At 40.7% G+C, this 25,253-nt stretch overlaps 1 protein-coding gene across 1 annotated transcript; it reads left to right on the forward strand.

The window, feature by feature from the left end:
- The first annotated feature begins 843 nt into the window (after window positions 1-843).
- LOC131333091 (probable pectinesterase/pectinesterase inhibitor 64) lies at window positions 844-5,374 on the forward strand. The gene is made up of 4 exons (XM_058367422.1): window positions 844-1,552; window positions 1,870-2,527; window positions 4,156-4,459; window positions 4,937-5,374. The coding sequence occupies exons 1-4, from the start codon at window positions 1,184-1,186 to the stop codon at window positions 5,313-5,315; spliced, it is 1,710 nt and encodes a 569-aa protein (XP_058223405.1). The 5' UTR covers window positions 844-1,183; the 3' UTR covers window positions 5,316-5,374.
- The last annotated feature ends 19,879 nt before the right edge of the window (window positions 5,375-25,253 follow it).

The following is a 25,253-nucleotide window of genomic DNA, read 5'->3' on the forward strand; positions in this document are numbered from 1 at the left end:
CCTTTTTCTACGATCCCTTGGTCTGTAGTGCTTTTGTTATCTTTGTGATTGGGCTACTAGGTGGATTGCCGGTCAGCCTTCTAGCTTTTCTTTTGTTTCTGAATTATGGGGTCATGAGCGGCATATAATTCTCGATGATTAGGGTGTTAACAGACAAATTGCTTGTCAACCTTCTAGCTTTTCTTATGTTTATGAATTCTGAGGAGTGGCATATAATTCTCGATCATTAGGGTGTTAACTTAGTTGAGATGGATTGCTTGTCAACCTTCTTGCTTTTCTTTTGTTTCAAAATTCTGAGGTCATGAGCAACATATAATTCTCGATGACTAGGGTGTTAACTTAGTTGAGATGCTAAATTTTCATTATGATGCCGTATGCTCTAGCCGTTCTATCATCGTATCTAGTACCTTTGTAACTTTCTTTTGGTTTGTTTAATAATATGGTCGCTTTTTTCGCTGTTCAAAAAAAATAAATTACTCAAAGTAGTAAATTTATTTTCTAATAAAAAAAAGGTTAAATCGTTAAACAGGATTTGAGAATGCAAATAAAACTTGAATTTTGTTGGGATGCTTAAAATTCACCCTTTTTTATGGTCTTATTTTCCCCCTGCATTTGACCTTTTTTTTAAAAGGGATCCCAGACTAAAAAGACTCAATTGTGTGGACTGTATACTTTACCTGTTTTTTCCTCAAATAACTAAACAACAATTATTTAGATTCTAACAAAAAATAAAAAAACCGTTTAAATTAGCCGTGTCTCTCCCTCCCCTTTCTTGGGTCTTGGAGAGAGAGAGAGAGAGAGAGAGAGAGAGAGAGAGATTATCTCAATTTGGCTGTTGGAGAGAGAGAGACAGATTAATTGTCTCAATTTGGCACTCAACAGCCATGACTCAAATTTATGTTCAACGCCTTGAGCGTTGCGTCTCCATCCTCTCTTCTCTCTTCTCTCTCCTCTCGCCCTTCACGCCCTCCTCAAACCTATTTCGCCATTGATAAAAAAAAAAACCTCCTCTCCTCAACATTACCATCAAAATTCGTCACAGACAAATCTCGCCATCGAAATCAAAATGTACTACGATCGTGCATGCATGCACCCTATACATGCATGCACGATTTGATGAATACGTGAAAATCCGTTCTTTGTTAGTCGTCCAATACGATTAATTCCAAACCTCTTAATCGCGATGAGCCGACGCTATTGCGTCGGCATTGCCGTTCTAAGTACCCTTTTCACCGTTATCATCGTAGGCTCCGTCATTTACGCAACAAGTGGCCACCACCCTGCCGCCCCCGGACCGCAACCACCACCCAAAAAGACGCAACCCATCTTCGGGCCCACATCGGTGTCCGTCGAGCAAGCATGCCAAGCAACAACAGATCCATACGGATGCGGAGCCACATTATCCTCCCCGCGAAGTTTCCCTTCTGATCCCCCAATCTACTACGCCCCGACCGAAATCCTCGAACTCGCCACCCATATCTGTATCCGAAACGTCAAGGTGGCCCAATCCGTGATCGCCGATATCCTAAAAAATGCTACAAACGATCAGAAGGTCTCTCTGCTTTTCTTTTCCTATTGTAATAGTTTCAGTTTTTATCGGAAGGTTTCGGCTGCAGTTTTTTGTTTTGGTTAGTGTGGTTGGTTTCTTACCAACTGTTGAGTCTCGAATGACAGATGATTTCCGTAAGTCTTGCGTCGTGCCATCTTCTTTGGAACGCTAGATTTTCGTTTTGATTCCAGCATGCTCGTAGTCCTTTTAATCTTTGTAATTTTTCATTCAAAGATTAATAGAATTTTTTTGCTGTAAAAAAAAAAGTTTCATTTTTCATCTTTACGATAACAAATTTTCTTTCGCCTATTAAAAAAAAGGTCTCGAAGGCAGCGAAAACGTGCATGGAGGTGCTACGTAACGCCAAGTACCGGCAGCAGTCGACGGCCGACGCTCTGCCGCGCGGCGAGTTCAAGGACGCCAGGGCGTGGATGAGCGCGTCCTTGGTTTACGAGTCCATGTGCCTGAACGGGTTGAACAAGACGGGCAGTAATCTCCCGTCGGTCATTGGGGTCGTGGCATACATGCAAACCGTGGTGAACGTGACCGGCGAGGCGTTGAGCTTGATCCGGTCGTACGATATCTATGGAAACGATACCGGGTCGTGGACCCTGCCCCAAACAGAGCGGGACGGGGTCTGGGAGCACGTGGACGGGTCGGACGACGCACGGGCCTTGAAGTCCAACGGCGGGTTCCCATCCGGCTTGATGGCGAACACGACCGTGTGCAGGAGCGGGATAGGTGGTGGGAGTTGCGATTACACGACCGTGCAGGACGCAGTGGACGCGGCGCCGAGCAACGAGACGGAGAGGAGGTTCGTGATTCGGATAAAGGAGGGGGTTTACAATGAGACGGTTAGAGTTCCGTTGGAGAAGAAGAATGTGGTGTTTCTGGGTGATGGGATGGGTAAAACGGTCATTTCAGGGTCATTGAATGTGGGCCAGCCTGGGATGACCACCTATGATTCAGCTACAGTAGGTAATGTCCTATCCTTTTTTAATTTATTTTTGTTCTTAATTTAGTGTTAACAATTCTCATTATTGTACTTATTTCTTCATTTGAGAGTCCTGCTACCGGTATTGACTGGAAACCTACCGAAATCGTATCGACGATCGCGTTGGCCCATCTTTTTTTTTTTAATAGAATTTTTGGATGGCTCGGATCGGCCGTCTGGTGGCCGGAGACGGCCCGGGGCAACAGTTGGTACGATTTCGGTGGGTTTCCGGTCGGTTTTCTGTTTTATGAAATAAGTTATTTCCTCACAATACATCACATTTCATTCAAAAAATAAGTACTTTTTTTTTATCGGTAAAAAAAAAAGTACTTATTATGTTCTTTAGCGGAACTGAGCCAAATGGAACCGAAATAAACCTCACTGAAATTGCACAAGGTTATATTGAATGGTGAATAAATTTACACTCACTTGAAATGAATGAGAATCCATGACTCTAATTAGTGAAGTCTGAAACGCAAGAAGAAGGATTTTATGATCGTCAATTGTTAGACTTCCGCGGAACCTACTAATTCTTACCAATTCCTCTGTGATCAGATCATACGGGCTCCACCCTGTTTTTTTAATTGGGTCCTGTTAGTGTACTATGGATTTGGTCCCCAAAGTTGATCGAGGTGTGTTTAAACTAGTTTGAATATCTTAGTTTAGAAGAAAGATATGGTTAGAACCGGAGAAGAAGAATTCCAAGGAAAACAATGTTTTCAGTGGCCAACAACACATATGGGACACCTAGATTTATATAGACATTAACTTCAGGACAACGAGGTTAGTTGAGATACAATGTAACCTAATTGGGACACCTGATTGTAGAATACGAAAATAGATACAATAATTGTGAGAGTATATATGTGTGACAAGTTTGGCAGTGGGCCGTAAACTTGTCTTCAAACCAAACAACGAACACTCTGTTTTCCTCTGCTCTAAGAGACACATAATCCCAAGTTGGGTTAATTAGAGTCGCAAAGCAGTTCACAGATTTCAAATACTCTGTCCTTTTCGGTTATTCCCGTTTTCAGAATAATCCCTTGAAAAATTGATCGAGATTAAGGCTTCGATCTTTGCACGCGGAGGTGATACCGATCGAGGACGTATGGTTCTGTATATCCAGGATGGCCGATCAGCCATGAGTTTCATTTCTGCACACCGAAATGAATTCGTCCTGGTCCTGGGACTCGGTAATCTTTCTTTTTTTTAAGACATTAGGGTACGAGAGTAATTCCACTTACCATAGTTATTTCGCGTGGAAATGTATGTCTTCAGCAAGTGCATATACTCCGTACACTATTTTTGGTCTCGCTAAGAACTTCAGAATCTTTCAACCCCAAATGACGCTCGTCGATGGTATGGCCTGCATGTGTACCGGTGAAATGGACAGAACTTTTTAATAGTAGAGACAAACACGAAAAAAAAATTAATAAGGATAAAATAAGAAAAAATCCAAAAATCTTAACGGAAAATTCTTTTGGTTATTTGGACAATAAACATGATTCTTGGAAATCTAGAATTTGAACTATTATAGTGTACCCATGTAAGTTCATTGGTAATTAAGCTGCTTAATTAACTAATATGGCATGCATCATAATGTTGCACACAGGAGTACTTGGTGATGGATTCATGGCCAAGGACCTCACAATTGAGAACACAGCAGGCCCCCGAGCCAACCAGGCGGTCGCCTTCCGATCAGACAGCGATAGATCCATCATCGAAAGCTGCGAATTCATCGGGAACCAGGACACCCTCTGTGCCAACACCCTCCGCCAGTTCTACAACTCATGCCGTATCCAAGGCAACGTGGACTTCATTTTCGGCTTCTCCGCCTCGGTCTTCCAGAACTGCCTCATCCTCATCTCTCCCCGCGGCTTCACCTCCGATCAAAATGTCATCACTGCCCACGGAAGGTTCGTTAGAATTTTTTTTTTTTGAAGTTTCAAAATTTTAAGGTTATATATTGCACTGTTAAATTTACAGCACTTTGCTGGCCATCTCTTTTCCACGGCAAACTACATAACTAAAGAGCATGAAAATGCAGAACAGGGTATCTCCCCTTATAGTGGACCCTATAGGATAGATCCGGGCCGTCCATCTCGGACAATCAATGGTTTAGATATGTTTGATAATTTTGACTTAATTTTGACAATCAAAATTAATAAATATATCTGAATCATTGATTGCCGAGATGAACAATCCGGATCTGCCCTACAGGGAAGCGCCCTGCAGGATTTCCGATTCCTGTTTTCTCAAATCCATGATATTTTTCATCAACCTATGGCTAACTTTTACATTCAATTTTCATGATTCGTGCATTTGATAAATTATTCAGTATCTTTTATCATTGTGTATCAATATAATTTTGTCACAGTAACAATCCTCAACAGGTTCGACCCCGCGCAATCCACCGGCTTCGTCTTCCTGAATTGCACAGTTAACGGTACCGCGACATACATGGAAAAATACGAGAAGAAGTCACCCGATTCGACGAAGAATTTCTTGGGGAGACCGTGGAAGGCATACTCAAGAACTGTTTTCATAAACTGTAACTTGGGGCCTATCATCTCACCAGAAGGGTGGATGCCTTGGGACCACGATTTCGGTCTATCCACGCTTTACTACGGAGAATATGGTAACTCCGGGCCCGGTTCGGCTTTATCGCAGAGAGTGGAATGGAGTAGCAGAATTCCAGCTAGTTACATTGAAGGTTTTTCAGTGCAGAATTTTATCCAAGGTGATAAGTGGATACCATTATCTTCTGGATAATGACTCATGGGGATAACGAAGTAAATATAGAATTAATGATCAATACTTGGTTACAGAAATTCTCTGAATTCTAATACAAATTTTTTTTTATTCTTGTTTTTCTTTTTTCTAGTTTTGATGTTAATTATGACTTGTAGATTTTAGCTTAATCCTTTAGTGGTATTATTGTGCTAATAATAACAATTTTATTTCCACCGAATTTTATGAGTATCCAAATGGAGCCTTATGGTTTCCATGAGTGGACCACTTCATGTATTCAAATGTATTTTTAACATTAAAGAATGTGTATATATATAAAAAATAAAAGTAAGTGATACAGGATATACAAATCTTAACTTGGACCTAACAAAACATCCCAGAAAGTGGATTGTATGACGTCTAATATACATTTAGCAGAGAGAGTTAGTAAGTTAGACCACAGTAAATTTCAAACGCTATATTCATAATCTTGAATCTTAAACGCTCACGACGGAGCTCTAATCCTGACCTCTCATATGGGAAAAACCAGGAGATGCCAACTAAGCTAGAAACCCACTGGCGAAGAGTTTTTGCGAGCAAAGGTAGATAATTACTCAATTCGCTTTTTCAGTTTATTTGACGACTACAAAATAAGATTATTTTAACCTTTGATTTGTATTTTTTTAGTTAGTATTTTTTTTTTTTTTTTGATCCGCTAGTTAGTATTTAAAGCTAGAAAAGTTACAGGTATATGAAAAATATTTTATTTTAACGTACATATGGAAAATCATTAAGGACATTTCAGTGCAAAGTTTTATCCAATTGGTGATAAGTGGATACCATTATCTTCTGGATAATGACTCATGGGGATAACGAAATCCTAATTATGGAATTAATGATCAATACGTTGGTTACAGAAATTCTCGGAATTCTAATACAATTTTTTTTATTCTTGCTTTTTTATTCTTTTTCTTTTTTTTTTTCCTAGTTTTGATTTTAATTATGACTTGTAGATTTTAGCTTTATCCTTTAGTGTTGTTGTTGTGCTAATAATAACAATTTTTATTTCCACCGAATATTATGAGCGTCCAAACTGAGCCTTATGGTTTCCATGCGTGGACCACTTCATGTATTCAAATGTATTTTATTATTATTAACATTATAAAAAATAAGTAAGTGAAACAGGACGTACAAATCTTAACTAATTGGGCCTACCAAAAACATCCCAGAAAGTGGATTAATGTATGACGTCCAAAACATATGAGTTAGAAGACTTTATTCAACTTATTCGCTTCAAAAAAGTTAATGTTGTTTTTGTTTTGTTTTGCCAATGTTGTATATATTGGCGGGGTTAGTGGGGAGTCAGTAGGTTAATCCACATGGGATTTCGGATTAGACTATCCATAGTTCTGAATTCCAAACTCCTATGACAGGACTCGAAACATGGCCTTCCAGATGCTAGCCTGGAGCTCATTAACTCAGAGCTCTAAGAAGATCCAGGAGATACCAACTAGATTAGAGCCCATTGGCAAAGAGTTGATAATTACTCCACTTAATTCGCTTTTTCAGCTTATTTGACTAAAAAAATGAGATTATTTTTACCTTTAATTTGTAGGAGTAGTAGTTTTTTTTACTTACTATTTAAAGCTAGAACAGTTACGGGTGTATGAAAAATATATAATTTTTTTTTTGATTACATATGAAAAATATTTTATTTTAACGAACATGTGAATAATATATCATTAAGGACATTTTAGACATTCATTCGAAAATAAGCTATTCTGCAACTTATTTAACCAAACAGTTTCTATCTAAACTTATAAAAAGCTTATACACAAAACATGCTTAGAACTTAATAGTCGGTTAAGAAAATAAAAAACCTTACTCATAAGAGCATCAGCAGTAGAATAAGCAAATGTAAATAATCAAAACATGTCACATCAGATTTTGATTATTCATTTAGAGGTTGCTAAAGTTAGCAATGTCAAATCCCACTTTAGTTATTTTTTGCCCATAATCAAAACCAATGGGCCCTCCAAACTTTTTCCCTTCATTTCACGCATATTTTTTGAAAAAACGGTTTTTGAAGGGAAAAAAAAACAGTTTATGTTAGAAACAGTTCAAAAAAAAAACAGTTTTTCAAAAAATACACACTTTGTTCACTTAAAAACTATAAATACAATTTTGAAAGAATTGTATTTACACAAATAGTTTTGAAATTTTAAAAACAATAAATACAATTTTTTTAAAATAGATTTTGTGTAAAAAACAGTTTTCTATAAAAGAGTTTTGAAATTTCAAAAATAGTTTTTTGAAAAACACACTTTATTTACTTACAGTTTTCAAAATTTTTTGTTTTTTTGTAAAAAAAAAAAAAAAAGTTTCTAAAAAAACAGAAAAAAAATCTGAAAGTGACAGTTTTTTAAAATTATTTTTTGAAAACATTGTTGAGAGAGAGAGAGAGAGAGAGTAGAAGAGAGAGAAGGTTTTTATGTAATGTTGGGGTACTTGATTAGGGATGGCAATTTGAACCGAACCGATGGGTACCCGAACCATAACCGAAGTTTTTCCCCGAACCATAACCGAAATTTTCCCCGCGGGTATGGGTATGGTTTAGGCCTTTGATAACCGAACGGGTATCGGTTCGGTTATGGTTTGTCTGGTACCCGAACCGAACCGTAACCGAACTGAACCGAAATAAGTAAATTACAAAAATACCCCTGCATATATATATATATATATATATATACACACACACACACACACACACACACATACACTTGAGTTAGGGTTGGGCTCTAGTTCATTTCTCACTTCTCACTTCTCAGAGCCAAGGAGGCGGCGAAAATCAATCTGAGGTCTCTCTCTCTCTCTCCTCTCCTCTCTCTCTCTCTCTCTCTCTCTCTCTCTCTCTCTCTCTCTGATTTCTAATTTCCTACCAGTCATCCCCACAGGTCCTACGCTGCCAATCGATCATCCTCGCCCCTCTCACCTCATGCTGTCAATCTCCCTCACCTCTCTCGCCGAGTCGCCGTCGATCTTCATCACTTCAGGCACTCATCTTGTCGTCCATCATCATCACTACAAAGAGGTGAAGAAGGAGCTAATGTTGTCTCGTCTATCGTCTCTCAGACTGAGCCCGAGAACTGAGGTCCGCGGCAACAGAACTACAAGTTCCATTTCTGTTCCATATACGTTTATTTAATCGATCAAAGTTGGTGTTTGTGTTGGTTAATGAGTTGTGTTGCTTGATTAGTTTACAGAGATTTTAGATCTGCACTCTCTCCCTCTCTCTCTCTCTTAATAATCGGTTACCCATTCGGTTCGGGGATTACCCGAACCCCGTTTGGTTCGGTTACGATTCATTCCTCCCCTCCCCGTTCGGGTATCGGGGCGGATTTGGTTCGGCTTTCGGTTTCGGGGATCGGGTACGGATATGCCAATATCCGCCCCGAATGCCATCCCTATACTTGATTGAGAGATAAAATTTGGTTATTGACAAAAATACTGCTTACTTCGATTATTGAAGAGCCAAAATTTGATAAGTTGTTAAGAGGTTGTTAGGTTTGGTTATTCCAATGTGAGCACTTTTTTGATTCAACATTGCTAACTTTAACAATTTTTTGTTTTGCTTATTCCATTGTGGATGCTCTAAGTGATAGCGTACACGGCGCCATGATAGATGCGTACAAACTAATATTAGTCATCATACCTATTAGGAAAAATAATTTTCACTCTCTTTTTTGATAAATACACACTGTATTTCCTGTCATTTAGTGAAACTTTTCTGTAATTTTTCACCAAAAATAAGAAATGGAGTGCATTTATCAAAAAAAATGGTGCAAAAATCATTAGCTTAGATCTTTTATGTTCTCTCCTAATTTTAATCTGACCAATCCAACATGACCAGATACTCCTATTTTAGGGTCCTAAAAAGCTTTCAAGTTTCAACCTTCTGGTGTATTCCAAGGTCTCTTTTGGATTTCCAGATCTGTTTCTTTGTAGTAGTAGCATTTTTTAAATGGTCAGAGGTGGGAACCCTAATAAAGTTCCAAACCCTAGATGCATGTGTCAATAAGAGAAGCTTTGAATTAATTAACCATATATTTTTATTACATTTAAGTGTACTTCCCCAATTACAACATTCTAGGTCAAGCACATGACCACATGCATATATAATATATATATAATCATTTACAATATCCAAATCCCAATGGAATTCAAATTTACGAACCATAAGAATGTTTTGTTTCCCAAACAAGTGAATTTCCATTTGTTTACTTGTCTAAACAGATTTTTCCACATGTCTCAGGTATACTTAGGCCCTGTTCCGCTAGGGGGAATACATATTTTTTGAATTAAATGTGATGTATTGTGAGAGAATAACATGTTTTGTAGAACAGAAAATAAGTACTTGAAAATGAGAACCTTAACGGAACGAGACCTTTTTCAGAAACAAAGTTGTTGTAGGCACCTCAATTTGGACCTATTAATAATCCTTAATTTGCGCCCTCGAGGCTCGATCTCCAATGATGAAAAGGAATCAAATTAGGACTTGGCTAAAGCTTGAACGATGTTTCTTGGTCTTTCTCAAACCAAAACCATTATTTTTCTCAACACCCTGAGGGTAAAATCGTCACACATTTCAGTGTATAAAATATCTTTGAATGAAACCAACTGGGTTAGAAAGAGGACTTAACAAGCTTTCCAACGCTTTGACAAACACCCAAATCCGAGTTCGAGAGTGTCTGTGGCGCCCCTCTAAAGTTAGGCAGGCACTCTTGAACTCTCGAGAGCTCTGACAAGCCATTAGATAATGAGCTTGACCTTTTGACTACGTTTTTTTTTCAGATTTTCAACCTGCAGTTCAAACCAGCAGGAATCTAATCATCGCATGTTTCCCCCTCAAAACATTTTCTTTTCATTTTCTATTTTATTTTCAAATTAAAATTCTAATTTTTGGCTCCCCTATAAATACTCCTTCATTTCAGCCTATGAAAGGAGGACCATGAAAATTTTACTCTCTCCCTCTGCTATTTTTTCTGAAAGTTCCAATCTCAAAATCTCCCTCAAATATTTTTCAAAAACTTGTGTTTTCTAAGAAAAATTTCAAACAATCTTCAAATACATCAAAAACCTCAAATCTCTAGAACTCCATTTTCCTACTGTTTTCTATCTGTTTTCAAGCATCCAACTCAGTCCAAGAAACCAAGTTCAAGTCAAGCTCAAAGGTATAGAATCTCATTTTATACTTAGAAATCTACTGCTTTCAAACTTCTAAGGGAAATCAAAGGCCCATACCAGTTCTTCATATTGGTTATGAGCTCATTTGATATTAGTTTAGCAACAAAAACAAGAGGAATACAAAGAAACAAAATATTTTTTTGGGCACTGTGTTTACTCCCGAGCACTCGGAACCATTCTTGAGCGCTCAGGAGTGCTACTATCACCAAAATTCTATTTTGTCACGAAATATTGCATTTCCTGTTGTAGGGGGATGAAAACAATTGATGTTTCAGATCACCTTGGATTGCAACGGCTTATTCGTGCCTCTTCACCAGAACCCTAATTCGTTGTCGAAACCCTAATCTGCAAAATAGACAGGGGGTGAGTGTACCTTTGCCTCTCGTGGCAAAGGCCCTCCGATGCCAAAGTTAGTATCACGTACTAGCAATCAAACCCTAATTATCAGTAGGAAAGCAATCAGAAAGTAATGTATTGCGTACCTTTTGTCTCTAGGTTTACCTCATATTTATAGATTTTTGTATGCTTGTTGCCCAAGTATCCCCGTTTTCATAGGATTCCCAACTCGTATAGGAAACCCAGGATATCAAGGATTCTCGTTTCCTTTATCAGTTTACTGGAAAAGAGTCCTTTTAGGATTCTTTTCCATTACTGGCCGAACATCCCATTCTCGTTGGGTATCTTTTGCAAATCTTATATACTCGGGATCTCATTCCTTTACTGAATATCACTGTCTCCGGAACCTTCTAGAGCGTCCCAGCCGCCTCACGAAGTCAGGGCAACCTTTTTCTCTGTTCGGCTATCTCATTGTCGAACAGTCCACATAGACCAATGACTTTACATGCATCTGGTCCTCATTGTTTGTACTTGGACAAATGACTTCACATGTCTTTTGTCTTTATCAGCCGAACAGACTGCATGGGTCAATGACTTCCCATATTTTTGGTCCATATCACCGTTCACCACACTGCCCGGCGATAAGTACTGTCATACTTACCACGTGTTCCCAAATATCACGTGTTCGGCAACCTAAAAATATCTGTTCGGGAATACTTCCCTACAATTGCTCCCCAGCTTCATTTACATGCCACTGTTCGGGGGCAATATATGAAGCTTTTAGAAACGAATGTTTAGGCCAATACTCTTCTGAGCCCGTGCAGTCATTTATTTTAATATTCATTCGATGCTTTGGCGCTTTTTGCCTTCGTACCATCTCAAGGCGATGACTCCACGTGGCGCATCTCATACGCTTTACATTAAATGTGAACTGACGCTTTGTCTAAACGACGTTTAATATGTCGTTAATTCATTTCCTTTCTCCCGTTAATTTTCAAGTAACGGTGTGAGATGAGACGTTTCGTCTCCGTCCCTGGCACTTAAACCCCAAAGAGGATTCTTTTGGATCTTTTCACCAAAAACTCAAACTCTCTCTTTCTCTCTCTAAAACCAGGCGAAAATATCCCGCCATCCGCCATCGCCGCCTTCTGCAAATTCGATTGCGTTCCAGGGAATCGTCACAGTATCTTTGTAAGATCCTCGTTCTTACTCCATTTCTTCTACTTAGGTTTCCTACTAAAACTTCCCCTTCATTCCATTAGATTTCATCTGAGATCTTTATTCTCAGATTTGTGGGTCGTTTCTAGGGTTTCAGTCGCACCCATTTTTAGTTTTACTTTTTCTTCGAATATACCCATGGCGGATGATAATGATAACCCTCCTAGACCCAGTAAGTTTAGGAAGCTCTGCGATACCCCTGCTGCCATGGCGGCATTTAGAGAAAAATATAACATTCCTGAAAATGTAGGACTGGAACTTGCTCCATTAGGAGCGGATAGAGATGCTGGCTCTTGGGACAGGATGTGTATCCCAATTGTAGCTATCGTTGAGGGCAGGGTCCATTTTCCCCTACATCCATTACTCCGCCAGATTCTAAACTGGTATCGTCTTACTCCCATGCAAGTTTCAACCAATGTTTTCAGGCTGATAATGAGGACTATAGCCTTAAATGGGATTCTAGGGACCCAATTAGGAATCTGGGATATCCAATGGTGATATAGTATAGTACTAAACCTTGAGTACAATACTTACTACTTCAAGGTTAGGAGGGCAGACAAACGTTTCGTACTTAATCTGCCAGATTCTGCTCGTGACCACGAGATCGACTTCCTCTATGTAACCGGAGCATTCGAGCCTTTAGGGGAAGATGGCCAAGTGCTGGGGCTCCATTGCCCCCACATATGGGGCTATCCACGTATGCTCTTACTTTTATCTTTTGCAATTCTTCGTTTACTGCTTTCTCATAGCTTTTCTATATGTCTAACTTTGGTTTTGCAATTCGGATCTTGCAGCTGAAAACGCTAACAGGCATCCCAGACGTGTACCGAGCAACATCCGAACAGAAGATATCAATAGGATTTTGAAATACATAGGCGAACTTGGTACCCGAACAGCAGGTCGGGGTCGGAACGCTGACGTGCTGCTGGGATACGACCCTTCGTATAGAGGGGTCATTGACAGAAGACTTGCCCATCCCAGCACTAGTGTTGCTTCTACCTGCACATCAACTGCTCCCCAACCACGTATTTCAAGACTTCAAGCTGGTGTTACCGTTGCTGGTCAACTTGGAGAAATTCCTATTTCAGAAGGAGTGCCGCTTCCCCGCTTGAGACTTAGAAGATCTACGCGTGGACCTATTTCTGAACAACTGCCCGAACAGCTGGTTTCAAATCGTGATGCCAGCCAATCCTTTTCTTCTGGTTATTCTCCATCTCCTCAAGATCCAAGTACTATGACTCGTCAACCCCTTAATCTCAGTACCCTTCTCACTGTCTCCACTAGGGGACGTGGTGGTGCCCATAGGGCGGCCTCAACTGGTGGCCCCCCCTCCCCCCCACGATCTCGTCGCACTAGGGGGGATCAATCCGATCATCTTCTTCTCCTCGGGAACAAGATAGTTCCCTCGAGGCTGTCGATGCTCATCGGGACAAACGTCCTAGGAGTGAAGAAGTTGGAGACGCTTCTACCCAAGCCGCAGCCTCACTTCAACAACCCCTTTCTCCGAGCACTCAAGTGCTTCCACAAAACTGGGCCCCCCAGCTCATTAGGGGTGATCGGCCTATCCACATTGGAGATAGCGCCAGCTCCTCAGAAACAGCACTTGCACTCGCCCAAGGACTTCTTCTTCCTGTTGATATGCAAAAAGAGAACGAAGCCACACCTGACCAGCTTGTCTCAACTGGTCTCGTTAGTGGGATCAAGGTATAGTATTCTTGTCACTAGTAGGCATACTTCATGTTCCTTTTGTTTTCTCACAGTGTCACCTTATTGATTTCCTTGCAGTTTATTCAAAAGATGATTACATTGGGACAAAAGTTCCAAGATGCTGACTCTGAACGGATCACACTTTTAAACAACAACACCAGGTTGCTCCGCACTATAACCAGACTATAGAGGGAGAGAGACAAAGCCAAGGCTGACTTTCAAGAGGCTAAAGACAAACTTGGGACTGCCGAAGACAACCTCCACCAGGCTTTGGTAGAAATTGAGAAAACAAAAACATCTGCTCACGAGGAAGGCTACCAGAAAGGGTTTGATGCTGCAACTGCCAGCTACGTAGAACAAATGCCGGCTATCCAAGATCAGATCTGGGCTTCCAGCTGGGAGGCTTGTCTGACAAAGGTTGGCGTTGCTGAAGATTCAATCCTGTGGGTGGAAAATGATTTGCCAACAAACAAACTTCAACTGTTGTAGATGATTTCGAGGAACATGTTGATCAACAAATCGAAGATTTTGCTGAGGCTGATGAGGAGACCCCTGCTGACAACCGTGGTACCACTGTTGAAGATTCACCTGTCCGTGACACAACTATTGAACCTATCAACCTGGAGGAGAATCCAGATGGTGCCGTGACCGGGACCAGTTCCGACGCTCCTCGTGAGACTCCTGCAGAGGTCCAAAATGTGGACTGATTAGGTAATCTGTTTTGTCATGAACTGTTTTCATGTTTTTTGGAAAGGTTGGTTGGTCTTGCGTGACCGTAGTATGTCAACCCTGCGTGGTACCAGTACTTTCTCTTAGTATGGTAATACTTTTGATAATACAGGTATTCGGCCTCTTGTGGCATAACCTTATAATTTGTTCGGCTACTCTTGTCTTTGCATCTGTTCGGATGCAAATAGTTTAATCCTTTAAGTATTTCGTACCTTGACCACATGCTTGTTTGTGCATAAGTGTTCAATACTTAGCAAATCTTGTGAAGAATCTGTGCTTGAACTCTTTCACGTGTTTAGAAACAATCGTTCTATGTTTCTAAATTCCTCATACGTTGGAAATCATATAAGTATTTCATACTTGTATTTTTGAAAAATCATACAAGTTTTTCATACTTGTATTTAAAAAATCATACAAGTGTTTCATACTTGTACTTAAAAAATCATACAAGTGTTTCATACTTGTACTTGCTAAGTTTCACATATCCAACTATTTTAAGTTTCTCGTACTTGAATAATTGTGGCTAACATATACTCGTTATGCTTTAAGCCAAGTCAATTGTTATATATAAACATACAAGTGTTTCATACTTGTATTTAAAAAATCATACAAGTGTCTCGTACTTTAAATTCCATACAAGTGTTTCGTACTTGTACTCGTTAAGTTTCGCGTACTTAATGTATAGGTGCCGGTTCCCTGCTCCCCAATACGAATGAGGGAAACCAAGCCCGTAGTTCGTATTTTTTAAGCCAAATGCCAAGAACACAATATTGATACTGCAAAAAGTGATTTTATTCATAATATGTAAAACTCAAGAGGGTGTTATTCGTACCTCTTGCAACTGAAAATAATAAAATTAGAACAAGGGAATTATATTCGTAATTCCCACACAATCACGTAGTGCAAATCTAAAACAGAACTTAATGCTTTTTAAACAAAGAATTTTCGTAGATTATGGACATTGCAAGGTCTTGGAATTGGATTACCATCCAGATTTGTCAATTTATAGGCCCCTATGCCTATAATCTCGGTTACTCGATACAGGCCTTCCCAATTGGCCCCTAGCTTGCCTTCGTTGGCCACCTTGGTGTTGCCGAGCACCTTCCGAAGTACGAGGTCCCCAACACCAAACTCTCGAGGGTGAACATGCTTGTTATAGCTCTTCATTAGCTGCTCCTGGTAGGAAGCCAGATGGACCAAGGCCCTTTCTCTCCTTTCCTCGGCGAGATCAAGCTCGATTTCAAGGGCCCTGTCATTGCCTCCACTTTCAACCAAAACGGTCCTGTTGGTCGGCAGACCTACTTCCAGAGGTATGACAGCCTCTGTTCCATATGCTAATGAATAGGGGGTCTCTCCGGTAGACCTCCTAGGTGTTGTTCGGTGAGCCCACAGCACTAATGGTAACTCGTCAGGCCACTTCCCTTTAGCTTTGTCCAGCCTTTTCTTGATCCCATCAAGGATAGTTTTGTTAGACGCTTCTGCCTGCCCATTACTCTGAGGGTAGGCTGGGGTGGAATAATAATTTCGTATTCCATACTAGACACAAAAAGCCTTGAATTTCTTCTGAAATTGGGATCCATTGTCTGTAATCAATGAGTAAGGGACCCCAAAGCGAGTGATGATGCTCTTCCATATGAACCTTTCTATCATGGGTTCAGTGATTTTGGCCAGTGGTTCTGCCTCAATTTAGTAAAATAGTCAGTTGTTACCAGCAGGAATTTTCGATTCCCAGTTGCTTTGTGTAGTGGACCCACGATGTCCATCCCCCATTGAGCAAACGGCCAGGGACTTGTCAAAGGCACCAGATCCTCGGCGGGTGTTCGAATCATTGGCGAGAATTTTTGACACTTCTCACAAATCTTCACATACACCTTTGCATCTTCTTGCATGTGTGGCCACCAGTAGCCTTGGGTAATTGCTCGGTGGGCAATGGATCTGCTTCCAGCATGGCTCCCACATGTTCCTTCGTGGATTTCATGAAGAAACTTCTATACCATCTCAGGATGTACGCATAGCAAATATGGGCCTGTAAAGGATTTCCTGTATAACTTACCCTCTGGGGACAGCCAAAACCTAGTAGATTTGATCCTTATCTTGTGAGCCTCCTTTTTGTCAGATGGGAGTATCTCGTCTCGTAAGAACTCCATGATTGGGTCCATCCAACTTGGTCCTTGGTTCACGTCCAAGACCAAGTCCACACTCCTCCCAATGCTCGGCTCATTCAGATATTCTACTGCCACCTTCCTTTTGAATTCAGTTGGTACAGCTGCAGCCAACCAAGCTAATGAATCTGCATGAGCATTCTGTCCAGAACTTATCTGTTCAATATATACCCTTTCGAAGGTATCAAGCAAGTCCTTGGCTGCCTATACGTAGGCCACCATCTTTTCATTTCGAGTTTCATATTCGCCGGACAGCTGATTGACCACAAGCTGTGAATCACAATACACCCTAACTCGTTCTGCTTTTAGGGTCTTTGCACTTCTTAATCCAGCTAAAAGTGCCTCATACTCAGCCACATTATTCGAAGCACTAAAACCGAGCCGAACAGATAGTTGTATCAGTACTCCTTGAGGAGGAAAAAGGACAACCCCGATTCCAGATCCAGTATTACATGCTGATCCATCGACGAATAGCTTCCATTCCATAGGATCCTGTTCGGCTGAGGGTTGATTCTTCATAAGTGATGTCTCTGTTGCCTGCTCCTTTCTCGTAAGAGGCAGGGGAGCCACCGTAGGAGAAAACTCTGCCACAAAATCAGCCAACACTTGGCCTTTGATTGTCGTGCGTGGCTGATAATCAGTATCGTACTAACTCAATTCGACGGACCATGTCGAGATCCTTCCAGAGAAGTCTGCCTTTCGTAGCAGTGATTTTAATGAAAACTCAGTATAAACCACAACCTTGTGGCTTTGGAAGTAGTGTGGCAGTTTCCTGGTGGTTGTCCTAAGTGCTAAGACAAGTTTTTCTAAGGGCAGATATCTTGTCTCTGCATCCAGCAATGTCTTGCTAACATAATAAATAGGGATTTGTTCGATTCCCAAATCCCTCAACAGGACTGCACTTACTGCATGCTCGGAAACAGATAAGTACAAAATTAAAGACCTGGCTGTGGAGTTGACAAAAGTTTGGGTTCAGCCAGATACTTCTTCAGGTCCTGGAAGGCCTGTTCACACTCTGCTCCCCATTCAAATCCCTCCCTCCTTTTCAGCAATTGAAAAAAGGGTCTGCACTTGTCACTTGACCTGCTGATGAATCTATTAAGTGCTGCAGCCATTCCAGTCAACCTTTGGACTTCCTTAGTGGTTTTTGGGCTCTGAAGCCTTTGTAGGGCAGCAATTTGATCGGGGTTAGCCTCAATCCCTCTCATGGTCACCAAATGGCTCAGGAACTTTCCTGAACCAACTCCAAACGCATTTCGAGGCGTTGAGTTTCAGTTTGTACTTCCTCAGGATTTCGAAAGCTTCTTTTAAATCAGCTATATGCCCTCCTTTATCTTGACTCTTTACCACCATATCATCTATGTAAACTTCCATAGTCTTTCCAAGGAGCTTCTTGAACATGATGGTTGTAAGTCTTTGGTATGTTGCCCCAGCATTCTTTAGCCCAAATGGCATAACACTATAGCAGTACAACCCTCGTGGTGTGATAAACGAAGTCTTCTCTTGATCAGGTCCAAACATAGCAATCTGATGATATCCTCGATATGCATCGAGAAAACTCATTCGCTCGTAACCAGCGGTTGCGACAACCAATTGGTCAATCCTGGGTAGAGGAAAACTATCCTTAGGGCACGCTTTGTTTAGGTCTGTAAAGTCTACGCAGACACGCCACTTCCCATTCTTTTTCTTCACCACAACGGTGTTAGATAACCATTCTGGGTAGTAGACTTCACGTATTGCTTTAGCCTCTAGTAAACGATCGACCTCTTCTATTACTGCATCCACATGCTGCACGGCTGCCCTCCTCTTTTTCTGAATGATCGGCTTATGCTGAGGATCAACGTTTAAATGGTGACAGATCACACCTGCATCCACTCCGGGCATTTCCTCTGGCACCCATGCAAATACATCGACATATTCCTTCAGAAATCTTATTGACTCAGCCTTTTCTTTCTCTGGTAATGATTCCCCTATTAAGAAATATCTTTCAGGATCAGTCTCGTTGATCTGGATTTTCTCCAAACCTTCTACTACCTTTTCAGCTGGACTTCTTCCAACATCCTCGATAGTTGGTTGATCTGGTACTTCTAATGTATGAACGTGGTGGACCTTTGGGGCTCTTTTAATAATGGAAATCAAACACTGTTGGGCCACTTTCTGATTGCCTCTAAGTACCTCAATCCCATTCGATCCTGGGAATTTCACCATCTGGTGATAAGTCGAGGAGACTGCTCTCATCTTGTGCAACCATGTCCTTCCTATAATCGCGTTATAGGAAGAAGGAACATCGATTACTAAGAAATCTGTCCTCAATACTACTGATCCAGCCCGAACTGGTAATGTTACCTTTCCAAGAGACCAGACTGCTCCTGCGCCGAACCCAATTAGAGGTGTTGTAGTCTGCTCTAAGTCTGTTTGGGCCAGCCCCAGCTTCTTGAACGCATCATAGTACAACACCTCTGTATAACTCCCTGAGTCCATTAGAATCCTCTCAATGTCATATTCCCCAACTCGTAGGGTTATAACCAAAGCATCGTTGTGGGGTATTTGGACCTCTCCCAGGTCATCATCAGTGAATGCTATGCTTTCTTTGCACTCATCATTCTCTCGCCCTCTCTTGTTTCCCAGTCGCATTACATGCTGATCGTGCTTGACTTGCCTTTGTAACAGCCTAACCTCATTTCTCGTATAAGGTGTGGCCAACCCATGTATCATATGGATTACTCCTTTAGGGTTTTGCTCGTAACCCAGTTCCATAGCTTTCCCTTTCTCTTTTGGATCCTCCTGGATGAATTCCTTGAGATAGCCCCGTGAGACCAGATCATCAAGGTGTCTCTTGTACATCTCACAATCCTCAGTCATATGGCCCCAATCTTTATGGTAACTGCAGTGCTGATTCGTAGCACGTTTTGCATCCTTGTCTCCGCCTAGACTTGGGGGCCATTTAAAATATGGCTGATTCTTTATTCGATAAAGAATCTTGTAAATTGGTTCCTTCCAAACCGTAGTAATGGAAAAGAAAGATTTGGGGTCAGGAGCTTGCTTATCCTTATACGGCTCTTTCTTAGCCTGCCCATACTCCCTTCTTTCTCTATAAGTCTTGGGCTCTGGCTTATCCATCTTTTTGACAGGTGCCTTCGGCTGCTCGGCAACAGTCCTGCCATCCTCGCGGAGTATGTCGTCCTCCATTCTGGCGTGTTGCTGTATCCGTTCCATCAATTTAGCCAATGTGGCTACCGGATGTTTATTTAATGAGCGACGCAACTCTCCCCGAACAGGCAAACCAGTCTTGAATGTGGCAATTGCATACTCCTCACTGCAGTTTTCAATCTCGTTGAAAGTTTCCCAGTACTTCTTTGCATAATCCCTGATCTGTTCGTTCTCTTTCTGTTTCATGGTGGAAAGACTTTCAAAGGTCTTTGGGGCTTTTCTGCTTGTCAAGAACCGAGCAGTGAATTCCTCGGCCAACTGCCTCCATCCTCGTATGGATTGTGGGCCTAGTTTATGAAACCAGGCTAAAGCCACCTTGTCGAGACTGGAGGGGAACATCTTGCATAAGATGGCATCATCCCCTTCATGCATGAACATAGCCTGTTGATAGTGCTGTATGTGAGCTACGGGATCCGTATTTGTCTCGTAAAGTACGAACATACCGTGCTTCACTCTGCTCGGCAACCTAGCCTTTTGTAGCCTCTTTGCAAAGGGGGAGGCTGCAATATTACTTAGGGCCTTTCGTGCTGCTTCTTGTGCAATCACTGTCCCATCCTCGATCTCCTTAGATTTGTGAGCCGTAGCTTTGACCCAATCAGCATCAGGCCTCTCGTACCTATCTCGATGGCGTTTCCTTGCTTTTTCCTCTTCGGGGGTGGAACTTCGATCTCTGCTCCTCCTTTTTCGTGAAGAAGCCCTTCTCTCCTGTGTTCGGCTATTACTTCTGCTTCTCCTTTTTTGTGGAGAAGCTTCGTATCGCCCTTTATTAGGACTCCTGCTCCTTCTACCATGTGAATGAGCCTGCTTATGGACTACCAGAGTCCGTCTGTCCTTCTGGGAATTCCTTCGAGAAAGTCCAGAATCTTCTAGGTTCTCTCGTACCCGCTGCAATTCCTGTATCTCGTATTCTCGTTTTCTAATCAAACGAGCATACTCCTCGATTTCCCTTCTCTTTTTATCGAGGACATTGTTATCATTGTGTATACTTCTTGAATGGGTGACTGACTCATCTCTTCGATGAGACTTACTCCTTCTCGTGGAGTCAGTAGTAGTTTTGTCTCCTTTTTCTTTGGAGTTATCTCTGTCATGTCTACCAGTGGGCTTTCTCGGAGCGCCTGGTGGGGATTTATCTCTTCCCCCACCCAACTGGTCCTTTGGACTAAACGGAGTAACTGGATCTTCTTTCATCGTTATTACTTTTCAGAGAAGTTTGTTCTTTCCCACAGACGGCGCCAATTGTAGGGGGATGAAAACAATTGATGTTTCAGATCACCTTGGATTGCAACGGCTTATTCGTGCCTCTTCACCAGAACCCTAATTCGTCATCAGAATCCTAATCTGTAAAATAGACAGGGGGTGAGTGTACCTTTGCCTCTCGTGGCAAAGGCCCTCCGATGCCAAAGTTAGTATCACGTACTAGCAATCAAACCCTAATTATCAGTAGGAAAGCAATCAGAAAGCAATGTATTGCGTACCTTTTGCCTTTAGGTTTACCTCATATTTATAGATTTTTGTATACTTGTTGCCCAAGCATCCCCGTTTCCATAGGATTCCCAACTCGTATAGGAAACCCAGGATATCAAGGATTCTCGTTTCCTTTATCAGTTTACTGGAAAAGAGTCATTTTAGGATTCTTTTCCATTACTGGCTGAACATCCCATTCTCGTTGGGTATCTTTTGCAGATCCTATATACTCGGGATCTCATTCCTTTACTGAATATCACTGTCTCCGGAACCTTCTAGAGCGTCCCTGCCGCCTCACGAATTCAGGGCAACCTTTTTCTCTGTTCGGCTATCTCATTGCCGAACAGTCCACATGGACCAATGACTTTACATGCATCTGGTCCTCATTGTTTGTACCTGGACAAATGACTTCACATGTCTTTTGTCTTTATCAGCTGAACAGACTACATGGGTCAATGACTTCCCATAGTTTTGGTCCATATCGCCGGTCACCACACTGCCCGGCGATAAGTACTGTCATACTTACCACGTGTTCCCAAATATCACGTGTTCGGTAACCTAAAAATATCTGTTCGGGAATACCTTCCTACACCTGTATTTCAGTAGATACTGGGTGTGCACTTGTTCCTCCAGAGCCCAATTAAGTTTATTTTTTGTTTGCAAGGAAGTCATACTTGGACATTCAAGACCTGTTCTTATTTGTTTGAGTCTGATGTTGAGCAAACTTGTATAAATACTGTTTTAATCCATATGTTTGTGTTTGAATATTCTGTTTACTGTCGAAAATGCTAAGTTCTGATTTGCAGGAGCAGAGTGGTGCTCCTAAGCACTCCAGACCTGTCCTGAGTGCTTGGGAGTGATCTCAGTACGTAGCATCAGTTTTGTTTTCTACTAATATTCGTGTTATATCATCACATTATTGTATTCTGTCAGTTAGGTTTATTTACAGTTGCAAGGAAGCAAGGTTTGAATGGTTAAGACCAGTTCTTAACTATTTAAGCCTCTTGCAGAGCACATTTGTACTTTGATTTTTTTGTGTTTTTGCTGGCAATACTAGCATGTGAATATGTCTAACCAATTTTACAGGATGGCTTGACAGAACTCCTGAGCGCTCAAGACCCCTCCTGAGCGCTCGAGAGTGATTCCAGTGATAATTTGTTCTGTTATCTTGTATCGGCATGTTATTGTATCTTGTACACTTTACACATGCATGCACTGGCACACATGCTAACTGTTTTCATGAAACAAAATGGTTTCGTTAAAATCCCACAAACATTGAGTAGAGACCGACCCTGTGTCGGGCAAGAGGGGTGCAGTAAAACCCTTCCCCTCTTGTAACATGGTTTCCGAACCCAAAACAATCGTCTCTGGTTTTCAAATTCAAAAATCATTTTAATCAAAATGGTTTCTCAGGTGGTGAACCTCAAATTCAGGTGATGACTCTTTCTATTTTTCAAAACGGAAGCCTTCTGGGCGGGTAGCCCACAGCTGTCTACATAAAGAAAGAATTGGTCTTAATCCTAGGACAGTTTTTTCCTATTTTGAGACAATTGCATCATATAGAGGGACATTTGGCATGGGGTCCTAAAATTAGGAAAACATTATAAATTAGTCATACGTCAATAGTCTGTTTTTTCTTAGATCCTCAAATTCAAAGTATTCCCGTATTGTTATTATTAGCTATGGGTATCATTCTACATCGATTATTGAATAAAATGATCTATTACTAATATTAATTAATATTAATCATATGACATTAATGACATATTACCCAAATGCAAAAAAAAAAAATCACTAACAAAAAAACTCGGTGACATTTACATTAGTTGCTACAAAAAAAAAAATTACAGAGAGGTAACATAAGGTAATTTTTGGAGCCTCGCCTTGGGAGATCACCAAAAACCTAACAAGCATCTATCGTAAAAGGTGTTAATTTTTGTATTTGTCATTCTACAAGAAAAGATAAATTTCTCTAAGTATGTAATACATGAAAGAATCACAAACGTATCGTCATAAATTACCAATATAAAAAATAAAATTTACAAAATATGGTAAAAGATAAATTGGTGAATGCAAGCAGTTAAATTCTGAGGCTAAAACCATTCAAAGGGGCCATTAATTTTACCAACTTCATGTCCATTCAATTTTATCATTCAGGCTCTGTTCCGCTTTCTCAAATAATTAAGTACTTAAAAAATAAGGATCTATTTTCAAGCTTAAAAATTATGGACTTACAAAAATAATTTTTTAATTTTTTTTGCAGGGTGAGATCTATCAAGTAATATCCATGTTGCATATTTTTTGATTTTATTAAGCCTACTATTTTTAAACTTGAAAATTACAAATAAATACTTATTTTTACGGAGCAAAAGCGGAACAGGGCCTCAAAAGGGCTATCTAACCAAAAGGGCTATATATATATATATATATATATATATATATATATATATATATATATATATATATATATATATATATATATATAAACAGTTCCCATCAGGAGCGGACGTCCTTATTTTAGCCAAATGCGGACTTTTCATTTAAGCCGTTGGATCTCATCCAACGGTTGTGATAAAAGGGAACAAATTCGCGGGTTAAAATAAGATGGGTCGGGTAAAAAGACCCTCGCGGGTCACTCCAGTCAAACATGCGGGTCTCTCTTCCTGCTACCATACGACTTCGGCTTCTTCAATTTCAAACACAGAGAGAGAGAGAAGAGAGAAGAAGAGACACGAACGTGAACGGAAGCAGGAGAAGATCAAAGAGACGAAGTACAAGAAGATCGAAAAGGAAGACACGATCGAAAAGGTATCTCTCTTTGTGTCTGTTTGAACCTCTCTCTCTGTGTCTGTTTGAATCTCTCTCTCTCTCTCTCTCTCTCTCTCTCTCTCTCTCTCTCTCTCTCTCTCTCTCTCTCTCTCTCTGTTAATGTTAGGGTTTTCTGTGTGAACTCAAACAGAGAACACGAAAAGGAAGACACGATGAACAAATCAAACCCACGCTTTTCTAATTTTTCAGTCTATTCCCCTTCTTCGACCTAATTTTTCTGTGTGAACTCAAATAGAGAACACGAAAAGGAATAGACTGAAAAATTAGGTCGAAAAAGGGGAATAGACTGAAAAATTAGGAAAGCGTGGGTTTGATTTGTTCATCGTGTCTTCCTTATCGTGTTCTCTGTTTGAGTTCACATAGAAAACCCTAACATTAACAGACAGAGAGAGAGAGAGAGATTCAAACAGACACAGAGAGGGAGATTCAAACAGACACAAAGAGAGATACCTTTCGATCGTGTCTTCCTTTTCGATCTTCTTGTACTTCGTCTCTTCGATCTTCTCCTGCTTCCGTTCACGTTCGTGTCTCTTCTTCTCTCTTCTCTGTGTGTGTGTGTGTTTGAAATTGAAGAAGCCAAAGTCGTACGATAGCAGGAAGAGAGACCCGCGTGTTTGACTGGAGCAACCCGCGAGGGTCTTTTTACCCGACCCATCTTATTTTAACCCGCGAATTTGTTCCCTTTTATCACAGCCATTGGATGAGATCCAACGGCTTAAACGAAAAGTTCGCATTTGGCTAAAATAAGGACGTCCGCTCCTGATGGGAACTGTGTGTGTGTGTGTGTGTGTGTGTGTGTGTGTGTGTCTATATATATATATATATAACGAAGCTCACTATTTGAATCTTACATACATAAATCAATGGTCCAAATCTATATAATATATAAAGAAGCTCACTATTTGAATCTTATATACATAAATCAATGGTCCAAATCTATCCCCACATAAATCTAAGGGCTGAGAATTTCAATGGCATTTTTGTAAATAGCTTACATTTTTTGGACAAAAAAGAATACCGTAATCTTCATTCAAAATTTGAAATGCACGTACTCCATTATTCCCCTTCTTTCTCTTTATTT

The sequence above is a fragment of the Rhododendron vialii genome, chromosome 7a (genome assembly GCF_030253575.1).
Source record: "Rhododendron vialii isolate Sample 1 chromosome 7a, ASM3025357v1".
Classification (NCBI taxonomy): domain Eukaryota; kingdom Viridiplantae; phylum Streptophyta; class Magnoliopsida; order Ericales; family Ericaceae; genus Rhododendron; species Rhododendron vialii.

Bases quoted from the DNA above. Each gene is read 5' to 3' on its own strand.
- LOC131333091 (XM_058367422.1), top strand. From the start codon at position 1,184: ATGAGCCGACGCTATTGCGTCGGCATTGCCGTTCTAAGTACCCTTTTC. The intron at 2,528-4,155 runs GTAATGTCCTAT...TGTTGCACACAG, and splicing joins CTATGATTCAGCTACAGTAG to GAGTACTTGGTGATGGATTC. The intron at 4,460-4,936 runs GTTCGTTAGAAT...AATCCTCAACAG, and splicing joins GTCATCACTGCCCACGGAAG to GTTCGACCCCGCGCAATCCA.